Here is a 22837-nt window from a genome sequence, read left to right on the forward strand (position 1 = left end):
TTAGATAACAGGAAGAGGTTAAAATGGGTAGGTCGTCAGAGATGGGGAAAAAGGTAGATTTAGAAATTCTGAATTTAGTAGGGGAGACAAGCATGTAGGAATGTAAACACATTGTGCTGCTTTCTCTACATAAACACATACATATGAGGATGTATACACAACCCTTGGAGGCATAGGTACTCAGTGAATGCCTGTGTGCCAGGCAGAGGGATAGCACTGAGCAGGAGAGGTGGCAGGGCCTGATGGCCCAGGAGCACTATATAGTCAGGAGACTGAGCTAAAAGAAAGACCCTGCTAGCATGCCATTACAGAGCGTGGAATGAGCAAGGAAGGAAGAGGGTGGGGCTGGAAGAGAGTACATGGGGCCCTCATTTAGGTGGAGGAGTCACCAGCCAGCACTTCATGCCTGTTCCTAGATGACTCACAAAGTGAAGCGAAACTGGATGTAGTATTTAGAAAGTTTGAGATTTGCTGGTTTAAGTACTAATTTAGCAAACCAGCCTTGGCAGCCAGAGCAGGTAGGTAGGGGCCCAGAGGAGATGGGTGTATCTAGAAGGCCAATTTGTCTGTGGGGCCTCTGCGTAGACCCCGAACGCCCCCCGCCCTGGAATCACTCCGGGGAGCTGCATGATGACAGACAGTGGGTGGTTTTGTACCCAGCAGCCACTCCTCAACCAGTGAGAAATAGGAGAGAGCTAAGAAGGTGGGAAACAAGGATTGTTTGTCACTATCCCTGCTCCTCCTGAAGTCCCGTGCTGGGAGCAGGTTCAGATCCCACTGAAGGTCGTGTAATCATTGCACCATGGAGTTCTTTCCCAGATGTGAAACTGCTGGGACTGGAGCAAAGGGGTGCCCAGAGCTGACCAGAGGAGAAAGCCAGAGCCACACTGGGACATGTGGAGATGCTAGCTCCTGCCTGCTATTGAGGATCTTCATCTTCCCAGAAGAATTAGAGGACCACGGGAGTGCTTGGGAAGAAGCAATTGTGGGAACCTAGGTGAATGATGACCGAGGAGATGAAATGAGGAAGGAGGCCTCTGGTCTCTGCCAACTGTACATTTCAGGTTGCCTTTTGCTAAAGTCCTGTTGATGTTACTCATTCTCTCCAGCAGATCGCGGCTTGAATGGTAGGGTCTGAAATGTGGGTTTATGAGAGAAAAACAATATGGAAAAATCAGACAGAGGCTGATAAATGTGAATATTTGAACTTGCCCCTGATCTGGGATGGTGGGACAGTGGGCCCCTGACCAGCTCTCCAGGTGATCCATACGTGCATTGGCGAACCACCTTCATTAGGTGGTGTGACACCTGTGTAGCAATTCTCAACCAGATGATGATCTGAATGTCCCTGGGCCTGACCCAGGTGAGGAGGACGCAAGATCATGGAATATGTCTCATAAGCTTGGTCAGTTTCAGGAGACACTGGACTAGTGTAATGTTTTTGAAGTATACTTTCATTGAAAATTCCAAAGTACCTAATTCTTTTTCTCTTTTCCCTCTTATCTAGGCACTGGGAAATCATGAATTTGATAATGGTGTAGAAGGACTGATTGAGCCACTCCTCAAAGAGGCCAAATTTTCAATTCTGAGTGCAAACATTAAAGCAAAGGGGCCACTAGCATCTCAAATATCAGGACTTTATTTGCCATATAAAGTTCTTTCTGTTGGTGATGAAGTTGTGGGAATTGTTGGATACACTTCCAAAGAAACCCCTTTTCTCTCAAATCCAGGTATTTTCTACTTTTATAACACTGATTGCTTGAAAACAGATGTGCCAAATCACAGCTTGGCATTATAATTATGGACTGTAGATAAAAATCGGAACAACTGTGTAAACAGTGCACTTAGAATAACACTGATAAAAGCAATCTGGTAAATTCTAGGCTGTTGTTCCAAGGTACTTCTTAAAGAGATTTCCTCTTCTGCTCAATGAACTTCTTTGTTGACAAAAACAGTACCTTTGTCTAAATCAGTGCTTTCAAAATGGAAAGAGGAGACCATTTATAGCCAGTGCTAAACAGTACAGATTCATTTACTAGAGAATGAGAGCCTCAGAACTCACTGCCCTTCTCCTGTGGAGTCATGAGCCCAGAGCCGGGGTTTTACCTCAATTTACCTTATCGCTCCTTTTCTAGGATGATTATTTCATGTCCAGCCAACTCTCCTTTCTCGCTTTTCATTATTTATCTCATTTTAATGACATTCTTATATCTGACTTTCTGGGAAATATATATAGTGGTCTTATGATATATATGTACATATATAAATGTATGTATACACATTTATAGACATATACACACATGTGCATATAAATATATATAATCTTAAGACACACACATATGCATATATGACACATACACATACATACATATAAGACACACACATATGCATATGACACATACACATACATACATATAAGACACACACACATATATAATCTTAAGACCATTCAATAAACCATTTTGAGGCACTTTTATAAGAACACTTTTTGAAATACTTTGGCAATGGGAACAAAATGACATTTTCTTTAAATTATCCAAATTAAATGTCTTACCATATTTGAAGAAAAAAAGGGAAACTAGGAGCTAGCATTATCCAGAAACATGAGTTTTCATTAAGAACTAACTGATAAAGGACATGTAATTGACCATTCAAAAATATATGTTTATTGTTGTTGTTATTATAAAATAGGTCCAGGCCATTGGGAATAACAACAGAGAAGTCAGCTGTGCTTGCTGAGAGTAGCGAGCAGATCCTTCAGCTGGCATAGAGGCAGAGATGGAGGAAGGGTGGAGGGGCTGGGGCTGGTGTAGTCAGTGAGAAGAGTGAGAGGACTTGCTAAAGAACCACCCAATGCACTCTGGGGTCAGGTTGACTTGCTAAAGAACCTCCTTGATTCCTTGAGAGCTGTGTAAAACATCCTGGGGCACAGGACATTCCAGAAATGAGATCATGCTAGGATGTAGGCTCTATAAGGGCAGGGACCTCTGCTGTCTCACTACTGCCCGATGTGCTGTGCACAGTGCCTGCATATGATAAATACTCAGGAAGCATTGCTGGGATGAATACCTGAGAGCAGGAAGGTATAGGGGCCACAGTCACAGAATAGCAGATAGTTCCATTTCCTGGAGCATGGGTTCTGACTAGGAAAAGCTAGAAAGTTGGGTCAGGGCTTGATTGTAGGGCTGATAAGTTCAGGTGTGATTTGGAGGAAAACACCATCTCTTCTTTAAAAGGCACCCATAAGGAGGTAGGAGATGGGGGTGTTGGTGGAAAGGCATAGCAGCTCCAGATATCAAACTGCCCCAGCTGGAACTCTGACCAGCCCTTTACCATGCTGTAACAGAGAGGGGATCCAAAGTGACAATGATGTTTTCAGCAGCTGCTGGAAGAGGGGGCTGCATTTTGCAGGGACCAATGTGGGGGAAAGGGGTGAGGTGGAATAGAATGTTTCCAGGAGCAGCCCGGTATGGTGGCTCACATCTGTAATTCCAGCACTTTGGGAGGCCAAGAGGGCGGATCACGAGGTCAAGAGATTGAGACCATCCTGGCCAATATGGTGAATCCTTGTCTCTACTAAAAATACAAAAATTAGCCAGGTGTGGTGATGGGCGCCTGTAGTCCCAGCTACTCGGGAGGCTGAGGCAGGAGAATCACTTGAACCCAGGAGGCAGAGGTTGCAGTGAGCTGAGGAGATTGTGCAACTGCACTCCAACCTGGGCACAGAGGGAGACTCCATCTCAAAAAAAAAAAAATGTTTCCAGGAGCACTGCTGCTTACAAGACCACAGACCCAGCAGCCTGGTGTAGGTTCTTCCTACAGTTCTTTGGCCCTAATCCAGCCCAGTTCTCTCCATCCTAGTGGCCTGGGCACCCACAGGGGTATAACTTGTATTCCTAGCACATTTAATCTAATTTATTTTAGCTAGATCATGAAATACCTGTATTATAATTTTCTTCATGACATCTTGAAATATAATCCATGCTTTATATATATGGGATGCCAAGTCCTGTTAGGTTTCTGATATAATAGGAATACATTCCTTTGTCCTCAGAGGCATTTCTCTAAATTTTTTGTTTCTTCTTGGGAGCCAGACCTCAAGCAGAAGATGGTAGGATGCTCTTGACATTCCATCATTCCCCTGATTACCTATGTGCCAGGCATTGTTTTAAGCACCAGGGATTCTGGCCCCTCAAAAACAAACAACAACAAAAAATGTTGCTCACTGGAGCTTACATGTTCAGTGGGGAAAATCAGTAAAAGAGTAAATGGTTTGGTGTGTCAGAAGGTGGTAAGGCTGTGGAGAAGAATTAAGCAGGAGGGGAATAGCAAGTGCAGCATGCGAGAAGATGCACCTTGTTGTTTCAAAGGGATGCTCAAGGAAAGGAAGGCTCACGTAGACGACAACATAGCACTGAGGGTAACAGGGAGCCCTGGGCTTTGGGGCAACCAACAAGAAGCAGATTGTCCTTGATGTTCTCGTGATAGACAGTGTTGGCAAAACTACAAATCTTGATTTTTCAACATTGCCTATGAGTTACTGACAACCTTGCCAGTCCAACACATTTGTGAGCTGCTAATTATCAGGCTGTCAGTCTGGGGCCTCCCTGGCTATGATAGCCATGAATTATCTTCCATGATCATTTGCACTGGTGGAGTTGGGTAATCTTAAGGATTCAGGAGTTCCTTGCTGAAGCACAGAGACATTCCTAAACACCATGGTGGAACAAAAGATGCACTTATAATAATCTTGTTACTCTTTGCATTAGTACTTTTCAAACTGGAGTTTGCAGAGTCCTGCATTTTGAAAGTTTTTAATGAGATGTCATTCTTCCCACCGCCCCCCAACACAGACATGACTTCAGGGCAGCATATCTGTATTTGCAGTCACCTTCATGCCAGTCACAGCCGTAAAACTTCAAAGCTTGCCGAAGTGTGGCTGCAGAGCCGGTGGGAGGAACCAGTTGTCTTGCTGTATGCAGAGCACCCAGATTGTGCAACCAGACCCACACTTGACAGTGGATACCAAAAGGCGATCATTTATTACCTCTTTGTGCAGGAATAAGCACCCAGGGAAAAATGTACATACTCCCAGTGCCAGCAACATTTAGATGAGGCCCCTGCTTAACACAGCTTAATAATGCTCTAATGCTGGCATTATTTATTTATTTGGATCAGCAGAGGTACTTCCACACTGGGGGAATAGGTCCATGAGAAGTAGCCCTCTAATAAAGGTTGAGGGTGATAACCTGGACACTGATCAGCACAGTCTCCTTGTTCTGAACCAGTCTGGGTGGACAAATTGGAGTTATTCTTTAGCGTGTCTCACGTACAAAACAGGAAATGGTGGACAGCAGCAGAGTTACTGGCCAGATAACCTGTACATAAAACCTGCTTTCTTTCCTGGGAAATCCTACTGGCTTCTACCATCCCCTTCTCATACCACAAAACATACTCTGCCTCCAAAAAAATCTACTGTTTCTCTAAAGCTAAAGTTGTGTAAAGAAGGGGTGCTTCAGAGAAACTGAGGCTTGGAATGAAATGCCATAGAGAAAAGTTTCTGTCTCCTGGTTTCCAGGGTTTCTTTTCAGTAGGGTGTATTGTACATCCCAACCTGAAAAGAATGAGGTAGATTTTATGGTGGGAATTATGTTTGGAAACTGTCATGTGAAAAAGAACCCTTCTCATGGTGATGATGATCATATGTTTGCTCTACTAAGACAAAGAATTCTCTTTTCAACCTAACTTTTCTGCACTGAAACAGAAAAGTTGTTTCAAGTTGACTGATTGCAATACTGTATATATTTTTTGAGACAGAGTCTCACTCTTGTTGCCCAGGCTGGAGTGCAGTAGTGCTATCTCGGCTCACTGCAGCCTCTGCCTCGAAGGTTCAAGAGATTCTCCTTCCTCAGTCTCCCAAGTAGCTGGTATGTGCCACCATGCCTGATTTTTATATTTTTAGTAGAGACAGGGTTTCGCCATCTTGCCTGGGCTGGTCTCAAACTCCTGGAAGCAAGTAATCTGCCTGCTTCAGTCTCCCAAAGTGCTGATATTATAAGCACGAGCCAGTGTGCCTGGCCTGCTGACATTAAAGTGAACAAGATAGGTTATCAACTGCCACATTAAAATAGGCATTCAAGGACTACTTCCTGACAGTTTTAAGTTTGAACACTGATTATCCGAAGTCTCCACCCAATGTTTTGGAGTTACTAATACTGTTTTGTATATCATGTTTATGTGCCCAGGTGTTTTCTGCACTGGTATTGTGGAAGTTGAGATTTACAACTATATAAAAACAAACAATATCTGAAGCTTCCTCACAGTTTGCAGCCGAGTTTGAGCAAAACAATATCCACAACCTTAAACTAATACAACATAAAGTGAATGTAATGAGGATATTGATTTGAATTTTTATTTACTTCTTAGGGGTTTTATATTTATTATATGTATTTTGGTTATACTAATTTTTGAGCTTTAGTAAATTAAGGTGTTTAACCTTTGCATGTTAGTATATATAAGTAATATAATAAAACTTGTTAATAAATATCAATTTTATTTATTTTGTTCCTTAGGAACAAATTTAGTGTTTGAAGATGAAATCACTGCATTACAACCTGAAGTAGATAAGTTAAAAGCTCTAAATGTGAACAAAATTATTGCACTGGGACATTCAGGTTTCGAAATGGATAAACTCATCGCGCAGAAAGTGAGGGGTGTGGACGTCGTAGTGGGAGGACACTCCAACACATTTCTTTACACAGGTAATTGTTTCAAAAGGACTGCACGGGCTAGTATGTCCAGATAACTACTTTGTCTCTTTTGCCTTTGTAACTGTTATTATTCTTTGTACTGCTATTTAATATGTAATGTACATTATATGATCTATAATGTATATGTAATAGATATTAAATGGGAACATGTGTAAATCTTACTCAGAAACATTACTATTTATTTGATTTCATGACTATAAGTCAATTCCATGTATTTATGTATATAATATGCGACATAAAACATGTATAAAACATATATATATGTAAAACAAAAGACTATTGAGCCCCAACCAAAAGTCATTTATGATAGATTCTTATCAAAAAGCAACATGGCATATAAAAATTTTAAGCATTCACAAAATAATGTAAATAGAGCCTTTATAACTCAAGGTGGATTTCATTTGTAGGTTGCACAGGTAGCAGAAGCTGGAACTCGGAGTCCTAACTCAGCTGCAGGCTAGGAATATAAGTATCCTGGAAGCCACATGATTCTGGGTCCTCAGGAGAGCATGCCATCTCCCTACCTCCTACCTGACTGCCCCTACTCTTATTTTTCTCCCTTAGCTTGGTGTTAGGTAGTTTTCATTAGAATAACTGTTTTGTGATTTTTTTCACTTTAAACCTATAATGTCCCCAGACTTTTGAATCTGGTTCCATGTTTCCCACTTTCCCCACCTTGCACTGCATAGATCTTTGAAGTATGCCCAAGGAAAGGAAGAAGAGGCTGGTAATTAGCTCCTCTATCAGCATTTGCAAAGAAGGTTTTGGTGTGGGAAGAGCCCGCCCCTTGAAGAGGCTTCTGCTTCTAGCATCCTTATGTGGGCTGTCAAAGGCCATGCATTTTTATAAAAGCAAAACTCAAAAATGCCCCAAACAGTAAGTAGGAAATACCCAAAAATGTAAAAGGGGATTATCACTAAGAAAGTATTTTTATTTTCTTTCTATTACTTTGAAGTATTGTCAAATAATGAATGCATCATACTTTTGCAATCAGAAAACAAGATATAAGTTATAAAAAGAAAAGAAACACAATATGGGGTCAAAAGTCCTCATACCTAATTCACTTGAATGACTTTGAGCAGGTCACTTAGCCTCTCTGAACCTGTTATCTTAGCTTCAAAATGGGGGATGATCATACTCAAAGTGCCACATTACTGTGAAAATTGTATGAGATGTAAAAATATGTGACAGCATTTTATAAACTATAAATAGCTATATTCTGGTATGCAGTGTTATGGAGGTTGCTTGCCCATAAAAATGGGCAATCAAAAGTCAATCAGAATCATAACTCACAAACTAAAATTGGCCTTCACTTAAGAAAATACCAGTATAAATGTGTGCTGATTCAATTCCTTCACAGATATTTTACTTCCTGATAAACAAATGCTAAAGAATAATTTCAAACCAAGTTAAACTGAGAGGTTGTAAAATCAATTCATGGGTGTTATGACCAGAAGCGCCTCTTTTTTTTTTTTTTTTTTTTTTGACAGATAAGACTAAAATAGATTAGGCACTTAGATTAGTCATAAGAATGATAAATATTGTTCCATGAAAAAAGATGCATATAAGATGTTGAAAACAGCCGCAGGTACATAGCAGACAATCCATAAGTGTGATGAGGATGACGATGAGCACTGGACAGTGTTAGTATAGATAACATTGCAATCAAACAGCTTCAGCAACTCCATGAGGGTTAAATGAAGTGAAAGAGGCAACACTGCATTGGAGCAGGTCATTGGGAAGTTCTGGGTAGAGGTGAAGACTCAATGAAGTCCTTCTGACTCTACCACTAACTATGATGGGGTCCTTTCTAAGCCTGATTTCCCTCATCTGTGGAATGAAGGTGATAACAAGAGTAACTATTATAAAGGATCACTGTGACATATGAATGTATAGGTAAATGGCCTTAGCACAGGGCCTCGTATGTTAGCTGTTCTTATTTTAGTTATGTGCTGACTCAGTGGATAAGACCTGTGTAAAACCTTTCCCCAAACCTTAGCTTTTCTCTGAGGCAGGTCAGCACCCTTGGACACACAGTGGGAGCTAGATATGTCTCCTGCCCCCTTCTTCCTTTAGAATAATGGTTTCAAAATGTGTAAACTGTGACCCGTAGTAAGAAGAACACTTTAGACAGGGAGCCCAAACACAGAAACATATATGTGTGTGTGCATTCCCATACAAACACACAAAAGCATACACACATACAAGTGAAAGAAAACTTTCACAAAGCACCTGGAATGCACCCTGACTTTTGCGTTTTACTGTTTCCTTCTTTTAATGCCAGTTACCACTCATTAAATTGATTTTCTTATACTGTAGCTAATCCATGTTTCTAAAAACTCAGCTTTAAATGAGACATGGCCAAAATAATGCATGAACGCTCAAAGGAGTTTCACCCCTTCATTCAGATGTGAACATTGCTATGTTCCTCTTGGCCTGTCTTTACACCATCTTAATCAATGCTGTCTTAAAACAACTGGTCATTGATAGCCTGTGGTGCATGCCCACCAGTGAGTATATCCTGATAGACCTGAAAAGATTGGGTGACCACACCCAGCTTCCCATTATATCTGCAGCCTGTCCTTTATTCCCCTAACAGTACAGTCATGCCTTAGTATCTGTGGGGGTTGGTTCTAGGACTCTCTGTGGATATCAAAATCCATGGATACTCAAGTCCCTCAAATAAATGGTGTAGTATTTGCATATGACCTGTGCACATCCTCACATATACTTTAAGTCATCTCTAGATTACTTACAATACTTGATACAATGTAAATGACATACAAATAGCTGTCATACTGTATTGTTTAGGGAATAGTGACAAGAAAAAATATCTGTATATGTTTAGTACAGATAAAACCATCCTTTTTTAGAAAATATTTTTTGTTCATGGTTGGCTGAATCCAACAATGCAGAACCCACAGATAGAGACAGCCAACTGTAAGTAGATTTGCTAAGTAGATAAATTTAATTAATGATAAATGACTGGATCAAAGAAAGATTTCAGGATAAAAGTTAGAGTTTGCTTATCCATAAATCTTGAAGTAGATAATTACAGTTTCTGAGAAAACCGAGGTAACCAAGACTTAGTCATTTATTTCACATTTCATGATTGCTTATCAAGATTAAAGTTGTTCTGATGAAAATCTTCACTTTTCATACTCATCATTTGGAGGAGTAAACTTAACAATTAAAGGTGGCTGGGCACAGCAGCTCATGCTTATAATCCTAGAATTTTGGAAGGCTAAGGGAGAAGAATCACTTGAGCCCAGGGGTTTGAGATCAGCCTGGACAACATAGGGAGACCCCATATCCATATCTACAAAAACATTTTTAAAAATTAGCCAGGTGTAGGGGCACATGCCGGTAGTCTCACCTACTCAAGATGCTGAAGTGGGAGAATTGCTTGAATCTGGGGGGTTGAGGATGCAGTGAGCTATGATCACTATCACTCCACTGCACTTCAGTCTAAGTGAGAGAGTGAGACCCTCTGTCTCGAAAAAAAAGAAAAAAAAACCATTTAAGGTAATTCCAGGGCACAATAGGGATGAGTCAATATTTGCCTGTTTAAATAAACTTTCCTGGCCAAAAAAAAAAAAAAAAAAAAAAAAAAAAAACTCTGCCAAATCATTTTATGGAATTAGAATGACATTAAAATAATGAATCTGATAAACATGATTAGTTAATAAAAGCACAGTTAAAATAATACATCCCTTGAAATTTTAAATCTTACTAAGAATCATTTCAGCACACATAGTGTCCAATATACAAACACACCAGAAAGAAAACCTTTCCAAAGCTCATGGATTGTACCCTCATATTTTCTGTTCTGTTACTTGATTTTTTAAATGCTGTTACCACCCACTACATTAATTTTACTGTATTGTAGCTTGCTCATATTTCTTTAGAACTCAGCTTCAAAGTTGGCATGACTAAAACAGTACATGAATGGATCCCTTCCAAATATTGAAAGTTATTCCCATTTCTTTCCTTTCCAACTACTGTGCATATGCAGGTAACCCTAGCATTGCCAGAAGGGAACTTCCCTCTACGAGGCTTACAAAATGATAAAGTTACAAAGACAAGAGCTAAAATGCAAGTGCTTTCTCTAAAGAAGTTAAATTCTAGAGTCATGAACTGGTCCATGTTGCTTCCTTTAAAGAAAAAAGTAGTAAAATGAGTGCAGGTTGAAACCTGCAGCAGGTACACCAGGGGACTCTGTTCTCTGTGCTGTCCTTGAAGGGACTCCAAAGATGCTGTTTCTCTGTTTGCCTCCCAATATTTTAACTGAGGTTTGGATTCTGCAGATCAATCTGGCTAGCTATGGCCTTGGGTGAGTGTAAGCCCCAGTTTCTGTAGTCGCAAGGTAAATGGATTCAAATTGTTAATTCTGTCATCCCTCCCTTTCTAGCATCCTGTTAACTAGAACGTCATCCATGCATAGAGCCTGACAGCTTGCTTTTCAGGATTTGGGGAAATAAAAATAAAAAATTGGTAGACTACCTTATACTTTCCTTAGGCTACTGATATGAACTCAATTATTCCTCTAACTCCTTTGAGACCATCTGTCTCCCTCCTTATCACTGTCAGCTAATCACCTCCAAACAATGTCCCACATCACTGAAAATTTAGTACACAATTTCCTATCTTCTTCTCCACTCCAGCTCCTGCCTTCACATGACAGGGTGTCCACGTGGGTAGCTGAGCCAATACCCAAGGTTCAGAGTCCCTTGATCTCCTCAACTCAGTGACTGACACTTCCACTCCATTTCAGCGACTTTACTTCTGGGGCCACAGGCTGAGACTTGATCATCTCCAGAATTGTTCCATGTCCAAAACTGAAATGGGACAGTTCCCTTGACCCCTTCATGGTATCCACAAAGGGGCTGGCTTGTTTATTCATCTTGCAGCTCTCAGCCCCTCACGCGAGGGGGAGCACATAAGTGAGCTGGTGCAGAGCCTGGGACAAGTGCTTCTGGGTGCTGGCAGGAGTAGAACTCTGTGCAGCCCTGCAGCAGCATCTAGGTGGGTAGCTGCAACCCCTGGAGCCCCAGAGGGCATGTGTTACAATGTGCTCTTTTAGCTTTGCTGTCCGTGGACAGCTTAAGTGTTTAACAGCTGAGTGTGACAGCCCTCTGTATCCTGAGCTCTTGTTCAGCATCCAGGAAGAATCAGCCTGTACAAATGAATTGAAGATGGTATATGTAGAGGATTTTATTGCTGGTGAAAGTGGCTTTTAGTGGGATGGGGAGCTAGAAGGTGGGTGGAACGTGTCTTACCCTGGAGTTAGACCATCCCCAGCTGAATTCTTCTCTGAGGTCCCACTGTCAAGCCATCCCTCTGAAGTCAAGCTGCTACTCACAAATGTCAAGCTACTGCTTCTCTTGTCTCCTTCTCTGCCATTCCACTGCCAGTGGATTCTGCGGTTTTTATGGGTACACGATATGGGGCAGGACAGGCCAGGGTGGTTTTGGAAAAGGCAACATTCAGGCTGGAAAACAGGGAGGTTAAGTTCTCACTTTGGGCCATGGGTCCAGGCTTGAGGGTGGATCCATTGCCAGGGACCCCACCCTTTTCTACCTAGTATTTCCCTGTCTCCACTCTCCAACTCTCTTGTCATGGGCCTCCTATCCATAAAGCTTTCTCTCCCCCTTATTTTTTTGTGGGGTTCACCTTCAGCTTTATGAAACCTCAAGTCTCTTGAATTCCTCTTTCCCTCCTAGTCCAGCAGGCTTCATTTCTCTCCTTGCTAGCCTGGAAGTGTCCATTACACCCTTGACTGTGTTGAGGCTGACACATGGAAGGCAGGTGTCCAGTATTGTTAAATGAATGTTAACAAGGGCAACTTCATTTAAAAGTAAGATTTCTTTATATGATTGATCAGGTTTTTTCTAAAAATTAAGTATCTAATTTCCATTGCTTCTGGATTTAGGCACACATATTGAATATAAAATTCAAAACTTTTCATGTATCTAAAGAAATAATTTTAAATGACCACAGAATTTTGCTCTTAAAACAAATGGAGCTTACAATGTAATTATAACTAAGACAGACTAGAAGCACCTGCTGCATTTTCTTCATGCTCTCACCAGACTTGTGCATAGTCTGATGGGAGAGATGAACCCTCCTGTAATAAGAATGAGTAAAGGAGGGTGGAAGACTATTGTTGGTGTTTGCAATCACTATTCGTCTCTCCATTAATTTTCATCCTTGTAGTTTAGATAATCTTGCCTTTTAGAACAAGAAAACAATCTTATTGCAACATTTACAAGACAGGAAACACTCCCCAACAAAGAACCATTTCCTTTGGACATTTGATAAGAACTGCTGAAATTTGCGTTTATTGAGTGAGGTGGGAGAATCAGACAAGGGGCAGAGGTGTGGCTGGTAGCTTCAAAGATAATTTCCTGGCTGAGTGTGGTTGCACATTTTGGCAGTCCCAGTGTTTCCAATCCCAGTGCTTTGGGAGGCTGAGGCAGGAGGGTCACTTGAGCCCAGGAGTTTGAGGCTGCAGTCAGCTATGATTACACCACTGCACTCCAACCTGGGTGACAGAGACCTTGTCTCAAAAAAAAAAAAAAAAAAGTTTCTTGGTCTTTTTGAATGTGGTAAGCACAGGGACTTACTTGTACTAATGGTCACCCTCTTGGGTCCTTTCAGTAAACTTCTGGCCATGGCCCAGCCTGAGCACGTGCTTCCTTTACAGAGCAAAGCCAAAGCCTTCTGGTTTGTAATTTTTGCAGCCACGTAACACTGATCCATTTTAGCTGTCTAATGAAACTGCTTTCCAAGATGAAGTGAGACTTTCAAACCCAAAATCTAAAAAGAATGACTACAGAAACAAATGGCAGTCAAGGTCATTTGAGAGGGTTGTTATAAGGAAAGGTGACGGCCAGGTACTGTGAAGTCTTAAGCCCACTCATAGCTATGAATCTCTTACCAGGACTGAGGTTTGTGTTTCCTTAACTTTGCTGCTTGATGGTCTTCTGCAAAAGATCTCATTTCTCCAACTTTTACTGGGAACTGGCATAGGGTTGCGGAAAGTGCTTTAAACTCTAAGACCTGGTTTCCTCCCAGGCTCAGCCACCACTAGCTGTTTGGCTTTGGACAAGCTACTCAACCGCTATGAGCATCAGCTTTCTCTTTTTAAAATGGTGACAGTGATATGGCTACCTTGGAGAGTTATAAGGATTAAGTGAGATAATATATGAACAGAATTATAAATATGTCTACAAATAAACATATTTGATCTGTTTAATATTTGTAATATATTTAGAGAGAGAATATTAGAGAACTGACATATTTATCTTAGACCTACTATGTTCTAGGGCTCAGTTCTGCTCATGTATTATCTCACTTAATATATATAAAGTATTGAGTAAGAGGGAAAGTAAGCTAGAGAAATAGAAACGAGTAGGATATATCCTATCTGAAGAACTCTGACTAATACAGATATTTCACTGAACAAAATGGTTTCTCCTTAAAATGTATTCTGACACCAATTTCCCCCTCCTTGCTTTTCATACATATTTTTTTTAAATCACAGAAATTATACTGGTTATAAGTCAGTAGGACTATGAATAATTTATTTTCTTCTGCATTTGCCAAATATTTTGTAATGCTAGTTTTACTTTTATAACAAATTTTTAAAGCCCCTCTAAACCCTATAAAAGTAATCACTAATCTTAAACTTGAACCGTAATACATATTTTTGTTAAATTAAAAAAAAGATAATTCTAAATTTAAGAATCTAAGCTAAATTCACAAATGACTAAATGTATCTTCTTACCTTTGAAAGATAAGAAACCAGGAATGCAGTAGTTTAACCTGCATTCCTTACTCTCAGGTCTCTTGCCCTAAGAATATATGTTTCATCCAAGCCAAGAAACATTTATGGCTGGGAATTCATGACTGCTCATCTATAAGAGACTCTCCAAGTACTCTGTCATGACTTGGAACCAGAGCTTTGGCCATTCATTCCAGATGACCTCCAGGTTCCAAGCTTATCTGAAGTACTCCACACTGCATTGCACACCAGCATGATGGGAAGGAAAGACTCAAGGGAACTGGCCATTCAGACCATTCACCGACTACACACAGTCTTTCACACAGCCACAGATGACCACTGTAGGAAGACCTCTGGCCAAATGCTTATATATCAGGAGTATATCAATGTATGGTCACAGTTACCTTTTTAATCTCAAGAAATAAAGTCGTTACTTCTGAAAAGAACACCATTAGTAAATGGAACTACATAGGCATGTCAAGATGAAAATTAATCTCTCTCTCTCTCCACCCCATTCTTTTGGCCACTGCATTTTAAAACAGGCCATGGTGATGGAATCAGGAGGTAGCTGTGTTTCAGCGGGTTTTTTTTATTTTTAAAATGGTTGTACAGAAGCCTGTTCTATAATGTAGGAAATGAATAGGAATCCTAATATCTGGAACAATGCTGAGCTGTGGAGATGGCCAGATTCCATGTGAAGAGAAGAGGCTGGCAGAAAGCTGGAGATTTGCTCGCTTTCCCTACTCTGTCTCCATGGAGCAGCCATTCCAAAAGATGACGCACAGACCATGGACCTGGCCCTGCTAGGCAGTGGAGATCCAAAACGCTGAGCACTCACTGGAGCTCTGTAAACATCTGTTGAATGAGTGACTAAATGTGTGGTGAACTGTTCCCTCCCTACAGGTTCCCTGCTTTGCCCAGCCAGTCAGGCTTGGGTACAAGCAGATGGCCTGGATCAGATTTCATGAGGGCTTTGCCCACTCTGGATACTACTGGAAGATGCACAATCTCTTTTAGACCTCCTAGGTCATTATTGAAAGGCCAGAGGCAAGAATTTGAGCAGGAAATCGAAGCATGTGCAAACCAGAGTGACGTAAGTCTGAGCATAGATACCAATACCTGGCCCCTCAAATTCCCTAAAGTTAAATGACAGCTTGTGCATCACCTTCTGGTACAGAGATGGCTGAAGAGACAGTGGTTGCTCCTCTGGTTGCTGGACACCTCTTGAATGGGCTGTGATGACTGGAGCACATGCTCTGGTCTGGTCACCTGAAGGGGCTCCTAGACTAGAGGAAGCAGAGGCAGCAGCCAGACCTGACTGGAGAGCTGGAGGGGACTTCTAGGCCAGGGGCCTCTGTGCTGTGCTCTGAGGGGCTCTGGTGGCAGGAACCTAGTCCCGGGCTCCAGCTCTACCGAGGCTGCAGCCTGAGCAACTCAGCTTTCCTGCTCTATTGGCTTGCCTTGCTGCAAAGGATTTCTTGTGTGTTCAAGATATTCATAGCTAAAAAAAAAAAAAACCCGCTAATGAAATTTATTTAATTTAAACTACTAGTCAAATCTTTTGTTTTACAAATTTAGAAAATAAAATTAGGCCCCAGGGACTAAATGTCTCTCCCATGGTCTAGAAACCAGACCGAAACTGAGCTAATAGCAAAACCCATTCTCCTGTATCCCAACTCCCAGTTCAGGTTCCTCTTCACTAGTGTCCACCCAGCTGCATAGTTGATGACATTGAATTGAGGGGACCTGGGGTAGAGGGCTAGCACTCAGGCATTGCTGGCTTCTACATAATTCCAACACAAGGAAAACATAATAATCTTGTATGATCTGTAGAAAAGTGTTTGCTAAACTCCTGAAGTTTAGTCATTCAACAAACATTTATCTAGCACCTACCACATGCTAGGCAAATCCTAGAAACACAGCTGCCCCTGCCCTCATGGAACTAAATGTCTTGAAAGAGATACTGACCCAATCAGATTTTTTAAAAATACATAATTACACAAATAAATCATATTCTATGTAATTACAAAACATTGTATGAAAGGAAAAGTACAATATGCTATCAGAGCACACAAAAGGAGGATTTGGCCAAGTCTAGGGGATCATCAGTGAGTGTTTTCCTGAGGGACTGACATTAGGGCTAAGATCAGAAAGATGTCCAGGGGTTAACCTGGTCAATAATCATTGTCAATCCTTATTAAGCACTTCCCTTGAGTTGAGTCAGACTTCCAATTGCTCTTCTTTAATCCACACAATAACTCTGTAAGGCAGGTGTTTTTACTTTTTTTCACTTTACAGATGAATAAAGAGGTAAGCAAAAGATGTAACTAATTCACATGTAGGCCTCTGGCTTCAAAAGCCCTTACTCCATAAGGTTCCTGGGCATGTGGGTGTGGTCTAGGAACGGGAAAAGGCTAAGAATCCTGAAGGGCAGGCTGAATGTTCTAGATGAAGCTGGCTTGACAAGAAAGGGCCACATCATGTAGGTCATATAAGTTAGGATATTCACATTAAAACTGTTAACGTGTTGCCTATGCCCAGTAGGAAATATGTAAAATCAGGACGTGCATGATCATACTTATTTTTTAGAAAGATCACTCAGGCTGCTGTGTGGAGACTGGAATAGAAAGAGGCATAGGAGAGACCTACAGAGACTAGGAAGCTGTCATAGTAACCTACGCACAAGATAATAGTGGTCACAACTAGCTTGCTTGAGGAAGTGCAGAGAAGTAGACAGATAAAAGTAGCATCCAGGGAGTGTGCACTTCCAAGTAATTTAAAAGAAACTCAAGTCCCTTAGAAGCAATCATTTGAAATAACCTAATTACCAGTCCTTTTTATCCACTTCTCTTATGGGGTCTCAATTCAGGAACTCATAAACCAGTTCTTGTGTTAAAATCATAGCATAGACTGCCTTAAAACATTCTATACTTCAGTCCATTGAAAACCATGTCAGACCAGGTGTGCTGGCTCACGCCTACAATCCCAGCACTTTTGGAGGCCAAGGCGAGAGGGTGGCTTGAGCCCAGGAATCTGAGACCACTGAACTCTAGCCTGGGCAAAAGAATGTGACCCTATTGAAAGAAAGGAAAGGAAGAAAGAAAGAAAAAGAGGAAGGAAGGAAGGAAAAAAGGAAAAGAAGGAGGGAGGGAAGGTAGAGGAAAGGAAGAAAGAAAAAAGATAAAGAAAAGGCTGCTTCCTGGTACTTCCATTACCATGTGACACTGGGAGGGCAATTGTCCAGACCCACACGTAGATTCACTGCATTCCTTGGCTCTCAGGACAGAGTCCTTTGAGGTTCCTTCAAGCATCCGCACTATGCTGGGAAATGTAGCCTTTATCAACTCCAGGTGTCAGTCCACAACTCCATAGCCTTTTTGGGTTTGGTTCCTAAATGAATTCCTGGCTAGATGACTGGAACAGAGTTCTGGTGAACATCTTCCCTCCTGCTAAGATAGGTTTCTAAAGACAGATGTGTAGCTCTTTGTGGCAAAAATATTCTGGGCATGAACATCTTCGGCTGAACAGCATGGAATGATGTGGAAAATGTGAAGCCCTGGACTGCTCTCTGTGCCAGTGGTTTTCTGGGGCTGCCAAGTTGAAGGAGAGCAGAAAGGGCTCAGCTGTGGAGGAGGCAGAAATTAGCCAAACTAGACCAGCTATTGCCCCAGCTGCATGGTTAGCATCTTCCTTGTTCCTGATTAGGCCCATTTAATATGCCAATAGCAAAAGGATCATGAAGGTCTTCCCAAATGAATGAATGTTTTCTGGAGCTGAGATTGCTGGTCCCTGTTTGCAGAGTGCATGCTGAAGCCTCTGACCGGATTACTGGATTCCTAACTTTTACATCCTTTTTAAACTGAGATATTTCTATGGACAGCAGAAAGATAAAGGCCAAAAAAAAAAAAAAAAAAAAAAAAATTCTGGCTTGCCTAGCTCTCGGGTTAACCGACAAAGAGTTCCTGGTATCTGCAATTAGTGCTTTCTCCTCCTGGGCCGGGTATTCTCCGCCACCTTGTGGACATTTGGGAAACTGCACCGTCCCAAGCATCTATGATTGAAGGAAGAAGAGAGGCTGCCATAACCACCTGTTCCCCTGAAGTAAAGACCAGGCGCCAGGCTTGCCCAATGGAGGACCAGCACAGAGCAGAATGAGGCCGAGTAGGGTGGTAACCTTCCATGCATCACATTATCTGCCTCTGTGACAGACAACATCTGCATCCACTACAGATGGAGATGAAACAAAGGCTTTCATTGGATCTCAAGTCGGATGCTTCTGGTTATTGAGCTGAAAGGGCGAACGTGTTACGTTCCAAGCTGCTCTTGGCATAGGAGCATGGCAGGATTGAGTTCTACATAACATGTTACTCCGGCTTGTCTTATGTGAAAAAAGAAGCCCAGAAAGAGATTGGACACAAAGATGCAAATAAATCCTGAGTTTGCATTTGATTTGGTAAGTGGCCTTTCACCACCAGCTTGCAGACTTTAGGGAAAAAAATACATGGTAGGCTTTGTGGGTAGTACAGAAAACCTAAGCTCCCATACCTCACAGCCTGGCTTTTCAGCCTGCCTTCTCCCAACCCTTATCACGTACCAGCTGTGATCTTGGGTACTTTGTCTATGACAACCAATTTTCTCGTCTGCAGAGTATATATAATAGAGGACCTGCCCCATGGGAAACTTGGATGACTAAACGAGATTAAGCCCAGGGCCTGGCTCATGGCTGATTCTCTTAACAGCTTCATGTGTGTAATCAACATGTGACGAAGTTATCCGGACCCTCTATAAATATCCAATAGGAAGGACTGGTCACGGGTATGATGAGGGAGATGATAGAAACAGTAGTGGGGTCAAGTGAATCTGTCCCATAGTCTCTAATTTGAAACAGCTAAACTGTGCTATTGTCTTTTTGGAGGTAAGATATAAGTCACAGTGTGCCTGAAGGAGGGCTACAGTTAAGGAACTTAAATGTGCCAACTGATTAAAGGCTGGGCTGCCTGTTCCCTGTATGGCCACACTCTCTACCCTTCTGCATACTCCCCACTACCCCAAGCAGTGGTGGGCCTCCAACTTCTGAGTGATGAGCAGTTCCCATACCTCCCCTTTGAGATAGAGGCCTGCAGAACCTGACGCTGACCAGTGTGAGGGCTGGCTGGGGTGGGGAGTGTACATGCTGGTCGGCCCCCGGGGTGAATGTGATTCTTCTAAAAGACACCTGAAGGGATGCAAAGTTTAGCAGCAAACCCCTAGAACAGCTCTTTGTCACCTCTGCATTTTCTACCAAAGATTTTAAACTTTGAAGTCTATGTCTGGGATTTCTAGAGATTGCTATTCCCTCATAAGGGAAAAAATACAAACTTATTGTATATTTACTGAGCATCTACAATGTGCCAGGCACCCAGCTAAGGAGTTTAGATATTTAATCCTCTCAACAGCCCTGTAAAATAGGTATTGTTTAAAATGGATTTCGCCCACTTTACAGGGAAGGAAATGGAAGTACAGTAAGGTAAAGTGGCTTGGCCAATCCACCTGGCTAGTGAGAATGGAGCCAGAGTCAGCCAGGAGGTAGGTAGGATATTCCTAGCAGCGTTCCATCTTTGTGTGCCCCACAGCACAGGCACAATGCCCGGGGCTTAGGAAGAGCTTGGTAAATGCCTGCTGAGTTGAGAATGGTAGGATTCATATACCAAAAGAGCGTTCAAAAATGGGCAAATGCTTAGGCGGGCTCTGAAAGACTAGCTATGTAGAGCAACAGATGGCGAATCAATTTGAAACTCTGTCATCCAGCCAGTGGCCTGCTGGCCCGTGGCCAGCCATGTACAAAGCCTGACTTGATCAGTGGTGGCTCTTTTATTTCAGGCAATCCACCTTCCAAAGAGGTGCCTGCTGGGAAGTACCCATTCATAGTCACTTCTGAAGATGGGCGGAAGGTTCCTGTAGTCCAGGCCTATGCTTTTGGCAAATACCTAGGCTATCTGAAGATCGAGTTTGATGAAAAAGGAAATGTCATCTCTTCCCATGGAAATCCCATTCTTCTAAACAGCAGCATTCCTGAAGGTACATGAAATTCAGGGGAATGTTCCACCCATCTAAAATGTAGATAGGTGAATATTTTCCTCATTCCCATTTTTTTCCTTTAATATTTCAGGAAAAGACTGTAATACTGTTGAAGAATTTAGCTTCTTCCTTAAGTTTACCCGCTTCATGGATAGATTTAAAACACACCCAAATGCCAAAAGCCCCACTTGTTTCTTGTCTTCTCAGCATCACTCCTTCCTCTGTCTTTTAAAATCTTGATCCTGACATGCAAAAGCCACTCTCAGCTTGTGTTTACAGGAAAGATGATAACTGAAGCAAAGGGGTTCAAATTGGGCAGGGCAAAGCTCAAGTCCTGGCCCCCAGCTAGAGGGAGTATGCCTTGGGCAAGTTGCCCAATCTCATGGACCTCAGTTTCTTTATCAAATGAGGGAGTACCTTATTTTTTACATCTGAGTCTCAGAGTAAAGATACATTTTTATGTCATTGATTTTTGTATGTACACAGAACACACTCCTGTCCTTCTTTCATCTTCTCTTTTCTGTTGACTATGATCATGTCACAAAGGTGAGGTGCACAGCACCCAGGAGAGCCTGTAGTCACAACACAGGCCTCTCAGTAGCCAGATGGGAAAGGGGTCCAGGACCACGCTGACAGCGACAGCCCAGCTGCATCTCAGCGGGCCCTTTACAACTGCTCCTGGGCTGTTCAGAGCCCCTACCACCACCACTAATGCTGTTCCAGGTGGCCAATGGGTACCTCTTACAGATGTTATTAGTTGGTAGATGTTCGGCATATTCTTAAATTAAGATGCATTCCAAGTCTTATTACCAGGAAACAAAATAGAAGTTCCTAAAGAAATTTCATGGTCAAAACCAAAATGCACACAAATATGGTAAATAAATGTGTTCTAACAGCAAGTATGCTAGATGATCATTCCATTCCTTTTCCAGAATTTAGCCCAGTATAAGATATGCTTTAATTTTAGGCTACCTTCTTTTCTTTCTTCTAGATCCAAGCATAAAAGCAGACATTAACAAATGGAGGGTAAAATTGGATAATTACTCTACCCAGGAATTGGGGAAAACAATTGTCTATCTAGATGGCTCCTCTCAATCATGCCGCTTTAGGGAATGTAACATGGGCAACCTGATTTGTGATGCTATGGTAAGTCATCTGCAGGAGTGGATGTATGCTACGGAGGAAGGAAAGGTAGAGGAAAGAGGAAGGAAGGATGCAAGAAGGGACAGACCGATAGTTATAAATGAAAGATTTCAAAAACATTTTTAGCCAGGATGGTGGCATGTGCTTCTAGTCTCAGCTACTCAGGATGCTTTGGAGGGAGAATGGCTTGAGCCCAGGAGGCTGCAGTGAGCTATAATTGCACCACTGCACTCCAGCCTGGGCAACAAGACGAGACTCTGTCTCTAAAATTAAATATGAAAAATAAATAAAACATTAGTGCCTAGACAAAAGCCTGATGTAGCTTCATACTCAGTACCTTCTTAAGGTACCAAAAGGAGATCAGGTAACTACCAACGTATTGCTTTACAAGAACTAAAACCTTTATTTTAAGGTGTTCTTAGATGTCTGAATTTTGGATGTTGTTTTCATTTTGTAAAATGATGCAAATGCACAAACTCTGCTACTCTGGAGGTATCAACATAATAAATAAAGCATATCTGCTTTGATATAACTTGGCCATACTGTTTTTCCCTCATCTGTTCACTTGGCTCCAGAGAACCTTGGCCTTGTGTGACAGGAACCTCTTTCAGAGGCACAGAAAGACAACACACAGTTTTAATGATAATAACAAGTCCTGTGGCTGAGCAAGATCACCTCTGAAGAACAAGCCCTTGTCTACTTGTCTACAGGCAGAATGGCCATGGTAGCTCTCTGGGGGCCCTGTTGAGCCAACGTCTCCTACATCAGACTCACCGCTTTCACAGGCTCACAGCCTGCACCCAGGGGAGTCATTTCTGTCAGTGCTTGGCATGTGATGTCCAGTGCCCAGGATACAACTGCACTCAATAAATGCTTGCCATGTAAATGACAACAATTATGCTCATGCCACGATGAGACTCAGTGTCTCAGCACCATGCAGTTAATGCTAGAGAAGTAGTTAACAAGAAGCTAGTATATGATGTTAAGAGAAGTCTGGAGGGAAACATCCCAGGCTGTTGGCAGGGCTTATTCCTCTGTTAAAGAGCCTAGAACAAATAAAGGACAGCTTTGGGGTTTTTTT

At 41.9% G+C, this 22837-nt stretch overlaps 1 protein-coding gene across 2 annotated transcripts in view; it reads left to right on the forward strand.

Annotated features, from left to right (window-relative positions):
- Positions 1-22837, forward strand: part of NT5E (5'-nucleotidase ecto) — a 47010-nt gene that overhangs the window by 16829 nt on the left and 7344 nt on the right. For both annotated transcript variants that reach the window (XM_017509676.2, XM_017509675.2), the window contains exons 2-5: positions 1508-1730; positions 6573-6761; positions 20416-20613; positions 21605-21759. In XM_017509676.2, the coding sequence (XP_017365165.1) occupies positions 1508-1730; positions 6573-6761; positions 20416-20613; positions 21605-21759 (765 nt within the window). The remainder of the gene's footprint in view (positions 1-1507; positions 1731-6572; positions 6762-20415; positions 20614-21604; positions 21760-22837) is intronic.

Source organism: Cebus imitator, unplaced genomic scaffold, assembly GCF_001604975.1.
Source record: "Cebus imitator isolate Cc_AM_T3 unplaced genomic scaffold, Cebus_imitator-1.0 Scaffold418, whole genome shotgun sequence".
NCBI classification, from domain to species: Eukaryota; Metazoa; Chordata; class Mammalia; order Primates; family Cebidae; genus Cebus; species Cebus imitator.